General features: G+C 36.5%; 1 protein-coding gene across 6 annotated transcripts in view; it reads right to left on the bottom strand.

Moving 5' to 3' along the window:
* Nucleotides 1-627: 627 nt before the first annotated feature.
* LOC101741704 (transcription factor Sp9) overlaps nt 628-12,827 on the bottom strand; it is an 87,409-nt gene continuing 75,209 nt past the window's right edge. For all 6 annotated transcript variants that reach the window (XM_021353475.3, XM_038013403.2, XM_021353476.3 and 3 more), the window contains one exon: nt 628-3,217. In XM_021353475.3, the coding sequence (XP_021209150.1) occupies nt 2,090-3,217 (1,128 nt within the window). In that variant the 3' untranslated portion in view covers nt 628-2,089. The remainder of the gene's footprint in view (nt 3,218-12,827) is intronic.

The raw sequence follows: 12,827 nt of genomic DNA, 5'->3' as shown, positions 1-12,827 counted from the left end.
AATGAAATGTGATTCTGTGCGAATGTTCCAAAGTTATTTTTCGTTTGAAAAAAGTAATAATATTCAAATTTCGAATCCACAATAGAGTTTGTTAATCGTTTGTGACAGACATCAGTGGCATTGAAGTTGAGTATGCTTTCAGATCCCCTCGTGCTAGTACCCTGGTTCCATCATATTGTTCTTATATCATTCAAGCAGCAAAACTTAGATCATGGTATCGTAAGAAATAAGCTTCATTAACTTTTATAATTAATTTTTTAAATTATATTTCGGCTTAGAGATTCAAGAAATTAAGCATCCCGGTTTAATTTTTTTGCACGGGATGTATAAAATAAATAACTAGCGTATCGCATGTTTTTGTAGTGTTGACCAGGGTCTATGAGCTCTCAATCTCTACAAAGTATATATTCGAAATGTCAGAAATAGTAAAATGAAGATAAGAAATGAGACATTAAATCGTAAAAGTAGTTGTAGTAATTATGATCTTAAAAAGTAATTCTTGGCTGAATATAGACTTCATTTGTTTTTCCGTGTTTCAAAAGCTTTGATGCTGTCTGAGGGTAAACTTGTTTGTACACATGTAGTTATATTAGTAATAAAGTGGTTGAGGGAAAAATAATTACATACTTATCCACTCGGAAAAAATATATTTCAATTTTTATAAAATCAATTCAGACATCTTTTAAAATTCGTACATTTTTTACAACATACATACATAGTTTTATAACAAAAATTACAATCATTTTCATGCAGCAGGATTATCCAATTGAATTTTATGGCATATACTAATTAAAATATTGAAAAAACTGAGAGTAACTTGGAATGTCATTGTTATTATATTTTGTGTAAAATATTTTAATGTTCTAGAAACTTTCAATGTCGTTTCTTTAAATTTTTTAGACTTGTTTTACTATTATTATTTCAATAATACATATACTGTTTGTCCATATCAAATAAAAATATTTACATGGTCTGTAATTAGCACCATTGTTTTTCAAGTAATTGAATATAGAGCTCTCTTGAACTCCGCTATTATATTGACAAGCGACTGTTCTATTAGAGTTGTACAGCACATACCAAGCGACTTGATCCAAGCCAGTCAATATCGAACTACGAGGTGAGTCGCATACAACTAGAGTTCTAAAACCATGGGCGCTTAAATGGAAATCTCTTAAAAACAGGAATCTTTTAAAACGGCGCCTAAACAACTGATCGGCTTTAAAAATTTTTTTTTAAATAGTTGTTCATTTGGAGCACCTTTGACCCTTCAAAGCGAAAGCAAAGGATAGCAACTCTATTAGACTACGGGATTAACCGAAACCTCTTCGGGCTACGGGTTAACTTCGCACCTGCATCTTCTGATAATATAGGATGATTACGTAATAACCTCATTAAATAAAAGTTGTTATTAAAAATGAAAAAACTGTTTTTTATTTATTTGTAATGGATATAACTAGAAGCGGTTTTTGTGAAGTATTTTGAGGTAATGATTGTATTGATTGTAATAAAAATGAAATAAAGATAGTTGTAAAGGCTTTTGCAGTACTTTACCAAATTGAAAACCTGTAAAATTTAGATATTTACAAGAACTACTAGTTTATAACGCTGTTCAAACTAAAAAGTATTTTACAAGCTGTGTGTTTTATATTAATTTTCTATTTCTATAATAATTAGTTATTTAAGTAAATTTTGGTGCTAATTACTTTCAAGACCTCTGTCAATCAAGTTACAATTTATACTTTCATATTTCTCACTAAACAAGCTTTTTCACACTGTCAAATATTGTTTTAACAAATAAATAAACAGCAATTCCAAACTAAATGAGTGACTCTACTTAAACTAAAATTACAATATCTATCTAGAATATGAGATAATTATTTACTAATATCTAAACTGTACAGCGCTTAAAGTCTCTAAACAAATACGTACACAGCGATGTTATCACCGCAAATTAATTTTACAAGTCCAGTATTTTAACGTTACACAATGTGATGATATGTGGTATTTACAAGTATTCATGTTTCACGGCGAATTAGTATCACAGGATCGCCGTTGAGTAGGGCGGCACGGCGAGGGCCGTGCGCCCCCGTCACACTAGCGCACTAGGCTTCACGTCGAGTCCATGCTCAGGGGACCGACTGCCCGTTCCGCCCTCGCCTTGGCTGTTTTCTTCTGAATCCGAGCACGACTCCGAGCTGCCTTTCTTGCCACCATTGTGAGTTTTTACGTGCTTCGCTAGGTGATCTGAACGCATAAACCGCTTATTGCACACCGGACATGCGAACCTCTTTTCGCCGGTGTGCGTGCGGAGATGTCTTTGTAACTCATCGGATCGAGTAAACCTTTTCCCGCAGAACAGCCAGTTACAGACAAACGGTCGTTCGCCGGTGTGCCAACGGAGGTGTGCTTTAAGGTGTGAGGTTTTGCCGTAAACTTTACCGCAACCCGGTATGTGACAGCTGTGTATATTTTTCTTTCGCAAATGTGCTCCCGCGGGGCCTAACCTTTCGGCTTCTTGACAGTTTGGACAGTCACAAGTAGCTCGACCGGCGTAGCGGCGTTGCGATCGCGGCGAGGGCGCTTGTGCAGGCGGAGCTGGTGATCCCGGACCGTGTAGTCCAAACGAACCTTGTGTCGGTAAAACCGACTTGTAGGCATCTTGTAAAAGGTGTGGCGCGGGTGGCAATAAATGTGCACCTCCAGAGAGGGAATGTGTAAGTTGGGAATAATCTTGTCCAGCATAGTTGGCCATTTGTCCACCAACGTCTAGCCAACCACTGTGAACATCCCACCAAGTTCCACCCACGGCGCCCACTCCACTCATCTCTGCTGCTTTTAAAGCACTACTCCCACCACCTCCACCAACATTGAAAGGCCAAGATTCGTAGGGGTGTCTAGAATACATAGATCCAAGGCTAGCACTAGATTCACTTTTGCCCAGAAGTTGATCTCCTGAGGACGGAAAATACAGATCATTTCCATAGGATGGCGCGGCAGCGCAAGATGTCGGTGGTCGTGCGTATGGCCCACACGATGGAGCCTGTGAGCGAGCAATAGCTCCAGCATTTGGTGGTGAATGTGCACCAGGACTTTTCTTCCAGGGATGAAAACCTTTTCCCACGGCAGCATCTGCTAGCGGAGGCGGAGATTTACTTGACAATTTGTTACACTGGGCCGCGAGCATCGCCAGGGGCGTACCGCGTAAGCTCGGATGTTCCTGGAAAGACAGATAATCAATGCTTAATCATTTGAAATGGAGTAAAAAAAAACAATGCTTTATTCAGTTTTAATTATCGATACAGACTCGGACCGTGAGAACGGGTTCGAGTGTCAAATCAGATTTATGGGCTAATTTATATGAGAACTAATACAGCGGCGTTCTAAGCCCGAGGCGGTAACAAATAATATAAATAAATTTTGAAGAGCTTATAGGCAGTAGTGTATTTACAATTAGTCGGCGCGGTGACAGCTCCGGTCGCTACTGCTTGCCAGCCTCGGGACCGCTTAATCAATAACAACGTGCAAACATTCATTTGTTTTATAATAATTTTAATTATAAAAAAGAACATTCACACGCATTATTTAACAGAAAAAAATAATAGTTTAAAAAGCTAACGAAATACGCCTTTATAGATAGACAATCCAACTATAAAATAGAAAATAAATTTTACTGAATTTTAATTAAATATAGTGTAAGATAAAATGATTTTATTGTAAAAAAAAAGCGTGTGGTGCTTTTCAGGATATTATCAAAATAACCTTTCTACTCATATCTGTTAATAAAATATTACTAACTCATACCATGCATTTTCTATAAAAGCGTATTTTGTTAGTTTTTTTAAATTATAATATTATTTATTTTTCATTTTTTAGTTGAATTTCTATTTTACCATATTTTTTTGGCAATTTTTTTTTATATTCAATTGTCATCGGTCCTCAATAAGTATACCAAATTTCAAGTTAATCTGACGTTTAGAAGGCGATCAAAATCATGTTCAAAGATTCCGTTACATACTAACATACATACGTCTGAAGCTAATAAAAGCGTATAAGTAAATATATGTTCGTGAAATTGTACGTGAATAAATTAAACAGACTATTTTAGTTACACCTTTATCCCTACTTCAAGCGTCGTAAAAGTAGACATCTAAATAATATTCAAATCAAAACTAATGAATTCATCGAAAAAAAAACCCCATAAAGAAGACGATTCGTTCACAGTTGTTCATTTCGTGGAGTGAAATAAAGGTGAGAGTCGATTGAACATCCGGCCGGAAATTTCACCCCAATATGAGACACAATGGTTTGATAAAAAACGTTTTCATTGTGTATCGGTAATATAATCCAGGGATCAGGATACAGGGATAGGAGAGGGAAGGGGTGCGGGGTCCGACCACGCCCTGTACATTGTGATTGGCGCAGCTGTTGCGCCGACGTGTGTTAGCCCTTCAACGAATGGATTTTATTTCGAATATCTAGATTTCGACAGTATTTTTTTTTAAACGCTATTAGCACAATTAATAGGGAAATAAGGTAAAGAGTTCCTTCAATATATTACGTTGATGATCTACGAAAGATGCGTTTTGTCAGTAATCAACGTGTCACGTCCAACGTAGACAAATGCTTGTATCCATATATCAGATCCCATAGACACAACCTCGCTGGGTCTTCTCGCTGGACCTTCTCAGTAGGTCGCGGTTCTGGTCAGGTAGTAGATTCAAGCGAAGCACTGCTCTTGCTGGGGCTAGTGTAAGCAGTTATCTCAGGTTGAGCCTGTGAGCTCACCGACCAGTCCACGTGAAGTTGGAATAGCTCCTTAGCAACAATTAGGTGGGGGAAAGAAATAATCAGGTAACTTATCATAGTAATGTTTAACTTGGACACCATGGTAAACTATAGCAATGAATTCGATAAACCATATTTACATAACAAACAATAAAATACATAATATTATTACACAGAAAATCGATGGCACACGTCATCGGTCATGGAAATATGTGTAGTTACACCCGTAAATGCGATTATTCATACCTAATGTATAATGTAAATGAACGTCGATTTTAGTTAACAGAAATAATGGGGCCGTACCTTACGCCATCGACGCCGGGATTTACCGAGTTGAGTTGTAAATGTGGCCACTTTCTTAATTAACTCCTCGACAGTTATAATTATCATAAAAAAATAATAAAATCCCGCCAAATTGCCGCGCGCAGCGGACGTTTATTTAGATCTCATACGAGCACAAGAACATTAGCTACGGAATTTTATTGGTTCTGAATTCTTAAATCACACTTAAACCACATTTGAATTCATAATTATTTTATAGCGAAATATCACTAGTTTGTTTTATTAAGCAAGCTGCAGACCGCTTGGCGTGTTTCTTAGTGCATTGCAAATCACGATATAATAGCAACACACATACCGGCTTATAGTTTCGTTGGATGCCACTGTACTTTTCCATCAAGCGCCAAAGTATACTCGTGTAGACAATTTACTTATCAATTGCTTACCAAACGCAAATAAATGCAACGCAAAATTGTTACAGAGAGTGCTGAAACCGAGATCGCCGTCATATCAAAGTTGAAGCTAAACAATTGTGAAACACGTTTCGAGGCAATTTAAAATTATAGGTATTAGGCGACGAGAGCGGGTGAATCAATGTGAGTGGGCACACCGCGGAGGCGACGGCCGGCACTGAGATCATAATTACCCTAGGCATTATGCTCCATTTGGGTGCAGGCCGAAACAGAGTGATATCGAGTAATTGGTCGTCAACCAGCCGCCCGGTCAGACGAGAGATTGGATCAAAGCGAGGATGACGCCTCTGAAGCGACTCAGCGGCGCCACAGATACATTAAACAACGTTGATGGCCTTTTCCTTGTCAAAAATGACGAAGATATTTGTCGGAAAAAATTAAAGCGTAAACTGAGATTACCCTTTGTGAATGTGAAATTGTGATATCATGGAGCAGGTAGTTAGGTAATACCTACCTATCTATACTGTTAATAATAGAAGTAAAATATTCAAATACTAAACGTTGGAATATGTTACATTGCGCAATTTCGTAGTTTTTGTTTATATTATATCAGTAAAAACATATATTTTTGCATTCATAATTTGTTTTATTCCAACTAAAACAAAATTGAAAATATACACCAGCTCCAATACAACGTTGCAAACCAACACGATTGTTTCCAAATGCTTTCACAACAATTTGCATCCGAATTAGGTTATTGACCTTCGCTTCAGACGCGTTGTAAATTCATAATTATCGACATTGGCGAGAGCGGCTAGTAATGTAAATTTCAACTGTTTATGTACCGATGCATTAAGAACAGAAATATTTGCAATGTTACACACTTTAAATTATTTTTAATCTTACACTCAACAATTTGAAAGGAAACCGGATGTATTAATGTATTATCAAATAATGCAACTTTACATCTGACCTTCTGAGGTCAATAATTGTTATTTCTGAGTCAAATCAAATCCGCAGTTTTGTAAGTTATGTCTAATGGTAGGACGTATGAGATTTCACGGCTTGATGCCACTATTCAACCTATATCAGCCGCAAAGCAATCCTGTGGTCTGATTTAATTGAGCCGCCATTACAATATAATCGTTATTCCAAGAGTTGATGTGCAACATTTATCAACGGGTACTGTACATACTTATATGACTGACTCGGTGGTACAGTACTTAGCGCCCCTGACTGTTGCGCCGAGGGTCGTGGGCTCGTTTCCCACATCGGGCAAACATTCGGGTGATGAACAGGTTTGTTTGCTTCGTCTGGGCGTTTATTATCTATATATGTATATATTTAAACATATATATGTATTTATATTGGTACTTTTATCAATCTCTGATACCCAAAATAAATGGAAACCTAAATTAGGGCCGGATGACCGTGCGTGATTTGTTCCCGGTTATTATTATTATTCTACTATATAATTATACAATATTCTTTTTTCATTCGAAATACAATTTTTGAAAACATGATTGCTATTATTAGTTATTATATACGTTTAAATATGTACCTACCATATATTCATTTATAGATATTAGAGACCCAGATAAAGAGTAAACAAACTTTTTCATTATACAAACGCTTGCTTCACGTGGAATCGATGACCCATCTGTCAGGAGTGTCAGCTACCACCGAGTCAATCAATGGTGCCTTCATACTTTCAACTTAATATGAGCTGAGCTATAAGCTAATTCAATTCAAACTTTACACTACCCACAAGAATAAAAGTTAATAGCATTTTTGTTGGATCAATTAATTTAGTCCTTCTCTATATTTAAAAAAAATGAAAGAAATAGTGAAAATTATTCTGAGGCTTTTTAATCCATATCTTTAGAACAGCCGCGAAGATTGCTTATTACATTAGATTACCAAATTATGATGCTTCAAAATGAATATTCAAGCAAAACACTTATCCCCTACACATTAATAAGACGGTCGTGAAGTTGTTATAAACGAAATTGTATTTCATAAAAAATTATGACCGTGTTTATAAGTTAATACTTTTTCCAAATTACGTTCTTTAGTTATAATGAAACCGAATTGTATTTCGTTTACGACACGTCTTCTATGATGCTACACGATCAGATATAAAAGGATAAGACGTCCGGTGCATTCGGGTTGAGCGATGCACTGGTGTTCGAATCTCAGGCCGGTACCAATTTTTCTAATGAAATATGTACTCAATAAATGTTCACGATTGATTTCCACGGTGAAGGAATAACATCGTGTAATAAAAATCAAACCCGCAAAAATTATAATTTGCGTAATTACTGGTGGTAGGACCTCCTGAGAGTCCGCGCGGGTAGGTACCACCACCCTGCTTATTTCTGCCGTGAAGCAGTAATGCGTTTCGGTTTAAAGGGTGGGGCAGCCGTTGTAACTATACCTGAGACCCTTAGAACTTATGTTTCAAGATGGGTGGCGCATTTACGTTGTAGATGTCTATGGACTCCAGTAACCACTTAACACCAGGTGGGCTGTGAACTCGTCTACCCATCTAAGCAATAAAAAAAAAAGATAAATAAAATTGGATGACATCTCTCAATTTTCAAAATTGCCACCTTTTTATTTTCCTAGCTAAGCTGATAGCCTTGAGAGTCTATTTCAGCGTAAGTTTAGCTAGTAGGTGAGCTCACGGGGCTCAAACCGGAGTGATGCTAACACTGACCCTAGCAAGAGCAGTGCTTCGCAGAATCTACCACCGGATCGGAAACGCGACCCACTGAGAAGATCCTGCGAGAAACTCAGTGGGCTGTATCTGTGGGTAATTGCCACCCACCCACAAACCTTAGAGATATTGAATGTAACTTTATTACAAATAATCGACAAAACCACTAAGTGCTCTTGATTAAACACTATGATACAACGATTAGCCAAACATTCAATAAAACGAACATTGTAATAACAATTTTTCATTTAAAATGGTAATTTCAAATTTATTTCAGTATATAACTATTTTTGACATCGATATGTAAGTAGGTAAAAACAAATCAGTTAAGTTACGCATTTTCACCGCTGTTTAGCCAAAAGTTTTTTTAAAATGATTTTAACGATCTAATGATTTTTAGATAATTTACCATTTTTCTAAATTTCAATAATAAAATAAGTCTTAACCTGCAAAGTGTCAATGATTATGGTCGTGGTATCGTTGGCATGGTGGTATTAGTGTCATAGTATTCGTCTGGTGTTTCTCATTTGCAATACATACATAATGCGTATACATATTTCATATCTTAAAGTTAAATTGTCAATTATCTTTAAAGCCATCAATTGGTTATTTAAATTATACTATAGCCCAGCTTGACAACACCCAAAATCACCCCATACTCAAATTTTGAGCCCGATCGATAAGCCGAAAGCAAATTGCCGGCGGCTAATGGCACAATTAGGGAATTATCGGGTTAATTCTGTGTGAAACTGTACTCCGGACCTCAACGGAAAAGCGCTACGCGACGCTACATCTAAGCAGTCTCCCCTCGATTTGTCCCCAGTACTATTCTAATGCAAACTAGCCCATTTCAAATTTACAATTTACGACACATTGTTGGTTTTGATAGGCTTCATTAAGGAACGAAGAGAAACATCGCCGCACTTATTACCTTCATGAGTGCAATAAAATTCACAATGGGATTCGTTTCTAAAGATTTTGTTCTTTTCACTAGTATCTACTCTATAATTGAAACAATCTAAATTAAATTATTTAATCGCATCATTTTACTGTTCTGAACGCTCATCGCGAACAAATAATGATCATTTTAATATTTATCGGTCCAATACAAATAATGAGGCGTAATATGACATCAAATTACAAAATAATTTATAGCGTCTTGTCGTTGAAGGTAATTATCGCTTCGAATGCGGCCATGCAAGGGTTCAGACAGTCTGTGTCATTTGATGCCCGCTAGGGGAAATATCGATTAGGCCTTCCTCGAATAACAGTAATGCCTTTGTAATAATGTAAAGTTGTTAGTGATAACGACGCGCTAGACGCGCAGAGTATCGATTCAAATTAAAGACAGAAATTTAATTACCGTTTATAGATGAAAATTTAAATGAGATAATAGAAAATGATGCTCTTTTCACAATAGTCTTGGACTAGATCGAAATTAAGGTTCTGATCTTTCTAATGTATTTAATTGAAAATAATAAAACTATAAAGCAATTTGGCAGTACCCATGACGAGGAGAATTTTAGTAGGTGACGGCAAAATAGTGGTGGGCAATGGCGTGAAACCGCTCGAGTTACGAAGGTCATTAGTTCGCCCACAGCCCACATGGTGTGAACGCTCCACAAATTGAGCCAAAACAAATTATTTATTTAAAAGGAAATTATCGTTTGTGAAATGACGACGTCCGACGCTTTCGAAGCATGTGGATTTAATGCATTGACATGTGGCAATATTACGGTCCAAGCTGATTGTCATTTGGGACAATAATTCGTTATCGAATCTTCCGGAAGAATTTTAATATTTTCCAATTTTTTTTTCATTTGAGAACGGCATTTCGAAGACGTTTGCATCTGATATTTTTAAATGTTGTCTTTGGCTATTTAGACATACTAGAGGTCCCGCAGTAGTCGAAATTCGACTATAATTAATTGGAATTGTAAGTTTGTACACTATTATGATTGTATTTTATAATTCTATAATTACAAATTTCGCCTGTCAAAAAATATTAATAAAGACAAACAATATTTAATCTATTCTCAATTTGACCACAGAAGTCAAGAACAAAAGTTTGACAATAAATAGTATGTATACGTGTGTGCGTCAAATACATGGTATGTAGTGTGTGTAATGTTTTCTTTATTGATTTAAAGTATCTTTTATGTATTATTTAAAAAAAAAATTAGCGTTGTGTACTTCTTCTTTATATTCTCTATAAGTGTGAAAAATTTCATACTCCTCCGTCCGCGCAATTTTCGTAAAAAGGGATACAAAGTTTTTGTTTCACGTATTAATATATAGATATCTGTTTAGTTATACGAGTATATGTGAGTGACAATTCCGTGTATCTAAATATAAAATCTTTCAAGATATTTTAAAGTAAACGCATATCTATGATACTGTAAGACCAAGTGAAAAAACAGATCGTGTTAAAGTAAGTGCTCGTCGAGATAAATTATTAAAGTTAACGTTTTATAATTCGACGAAGTGGTGTGGTAATGTGTTGGACAAAGCGCGAGCGTGCTCGCCGTTCCGAGTACTGAAGTGAACACGCCTGAGGGCATCCCTGGCCTCGCCGAACCCCGTCTCGGAAAGGTAAAGTAAATGTCAGACTGTATCGGTGCTCTAGTCAGACATGAGTGTTTTATATGGATTTTAAATAAAATTAATTTTCTCGAATGATGTCGTTTAGGTACTGTGTGAATTCATTACATAATGCTTCAAGAAAGCTCGTATGTACTATTGTGGTTATTGCTTACACTTTTGATTCTTGAATAAAACGTGACTATGTAGACTTAAAAATATAAGTGATATAAACATATCATTAACAAATTCGTGATTTTTTAAATTTTATTAAAAAAATATTGCTTAGATGGGTGGACGACCTCACAGCCCCCTTGGAGTTAAGTGGCTAATGGAGCCCATAGACAACTACAACGTAAATGCGCCACCCACCTTGAGATATAAGTTCTAAGGTCTCAGCATAGTTACAACGGCTGCCCCACCCTGCTGCGGTAGGCAGTGGCTTGGCTCTGCCCCTGGCATTGCTGAAATCGATGGGCGACGGTAACCACTCACCATCAGGTGGGTCGTATGCTCGTCTGCCTACAAGGGCAATAAAAACAAACCCTTCAAACCAAAACGCTTCACGGCAGATACCTATAGGCAGAGTGGTGGTACCTACCCGTGCGGACTCACAAGAGGTCCTACTACCAGTAAAATGTCTTACATTTGTCTATTTAAACAATATAAGTACATATGTACATAATATATCAGTTTGAAATTTGAAAATAGTTACGTTATGATAGTGCAGGGAATCTTATTTTCGGGTCAGATGATCATGCGTGATTTGTTCCCGATACCTATTATTATTGAAATTTCTATCAAACATTAAAAAAAATACATAGTATAGCATTTAAATTTTTTTAAACGCAGTACATCCATTTACACTTATATACAATTTCGCGTGATGGAATTTATTCTAAAATACTGAAGGTGACGGCCGACCTTCACCGGCTGGGACCAGATAATAATAGGTGCACCAATTTGAGAAACCAGTTCCACGACGTGATAAAAAACGAGCGACCGGCGAATGGAAACAAGGACCATTCTCCTCAACCTTCATATTCTGGTTGTAACTAATATGGATTCTAGCAACATGTCTAGATTTTTTATATATGTTATAATTTATCGAAAATATATTATGTACATGTGTTACACACATTTGTTTGTGAAAAAATTTGGCAAAACAAAATCTTTTTCACAGAGCTGATTTATAATCAAATCAGATTGCTGGCTAATTACGCAGTCTTATAATTAGTGTCATCATATTCTAGATTTTTTCTAAGGTGTAAGCTTATTTACAAGATATGATTTCTGCATAATATAATTAAATTATTTAGGCTTTTTTAAATTTGAATTTGAACATCGAACGGCACCCACAGAGTTTTTTTTTTATTGCTCAGATGGGTGGACGAGCTCACAGACCACCCAGTGTTAAGTGATTACTGGAGCCCATAGACATCTACGGCGTAAATGCGCCACCCAACTTGAGATATAAGTTCTAAGTTCTCAAGTAGAGGTTTTCTTCTAGTCACAACCTGGTAAGAACGACGCCCGAGCTAAATAAAGTGGGGTAAGTGCGGTTGAACATGCGGGCAGTAAGGGAGTGTCGAAATAAAACAAAGATTTTTAAAAACGTTTCATATTCGAAAGACTTGCTCTAGAATTTTCCCTCGTGCTAAACTTAAGTACTGATTGGAACCATACACGAGATAAGAACATTCACATCCCAAATTTCAAAGATTTATGACAACTACGTCCAAAGTATAGCAACAGCTTCGTCTGTTCCCAGCATTCTTGATTTCAATCCTGATAGATTTTGTTCTTTAGGAACACACATTTCAAGGTCGTATTGCGAAGGTGCTAAAATTAAGTACTGATTGGAGCCATTTACGAAATGAAAACAATGACATCCCAAATTTCAAAGATTTATGACAACTACGTCCAAATTATAAGCAGCTTCCTCTGTTCCCAGCATTATTGATTTCAATCCTGATAGATTTTGTTCTTTAGGAACACATATTCCAAGGTCGTGTTGCGAAGGTGCTAAAATTAAGTACTGATTGGAACCA

The sequence above is a fragment of the Bombyx mori genome, chromosome 10 (genome assembly GCF_030269925.1).
Source record: "Bombyx mori chromosome 10, ASM3026992v2".
Lineage (NCBI taxonomy): Eukaryota > Metazoa > Arthropoda > Insecta > Lepidoptera > Bombycidae > Bombyx > Bombyx mori.
This window is presented reverse-complemented; position numbering and strand designations above follow the sequence as displayed.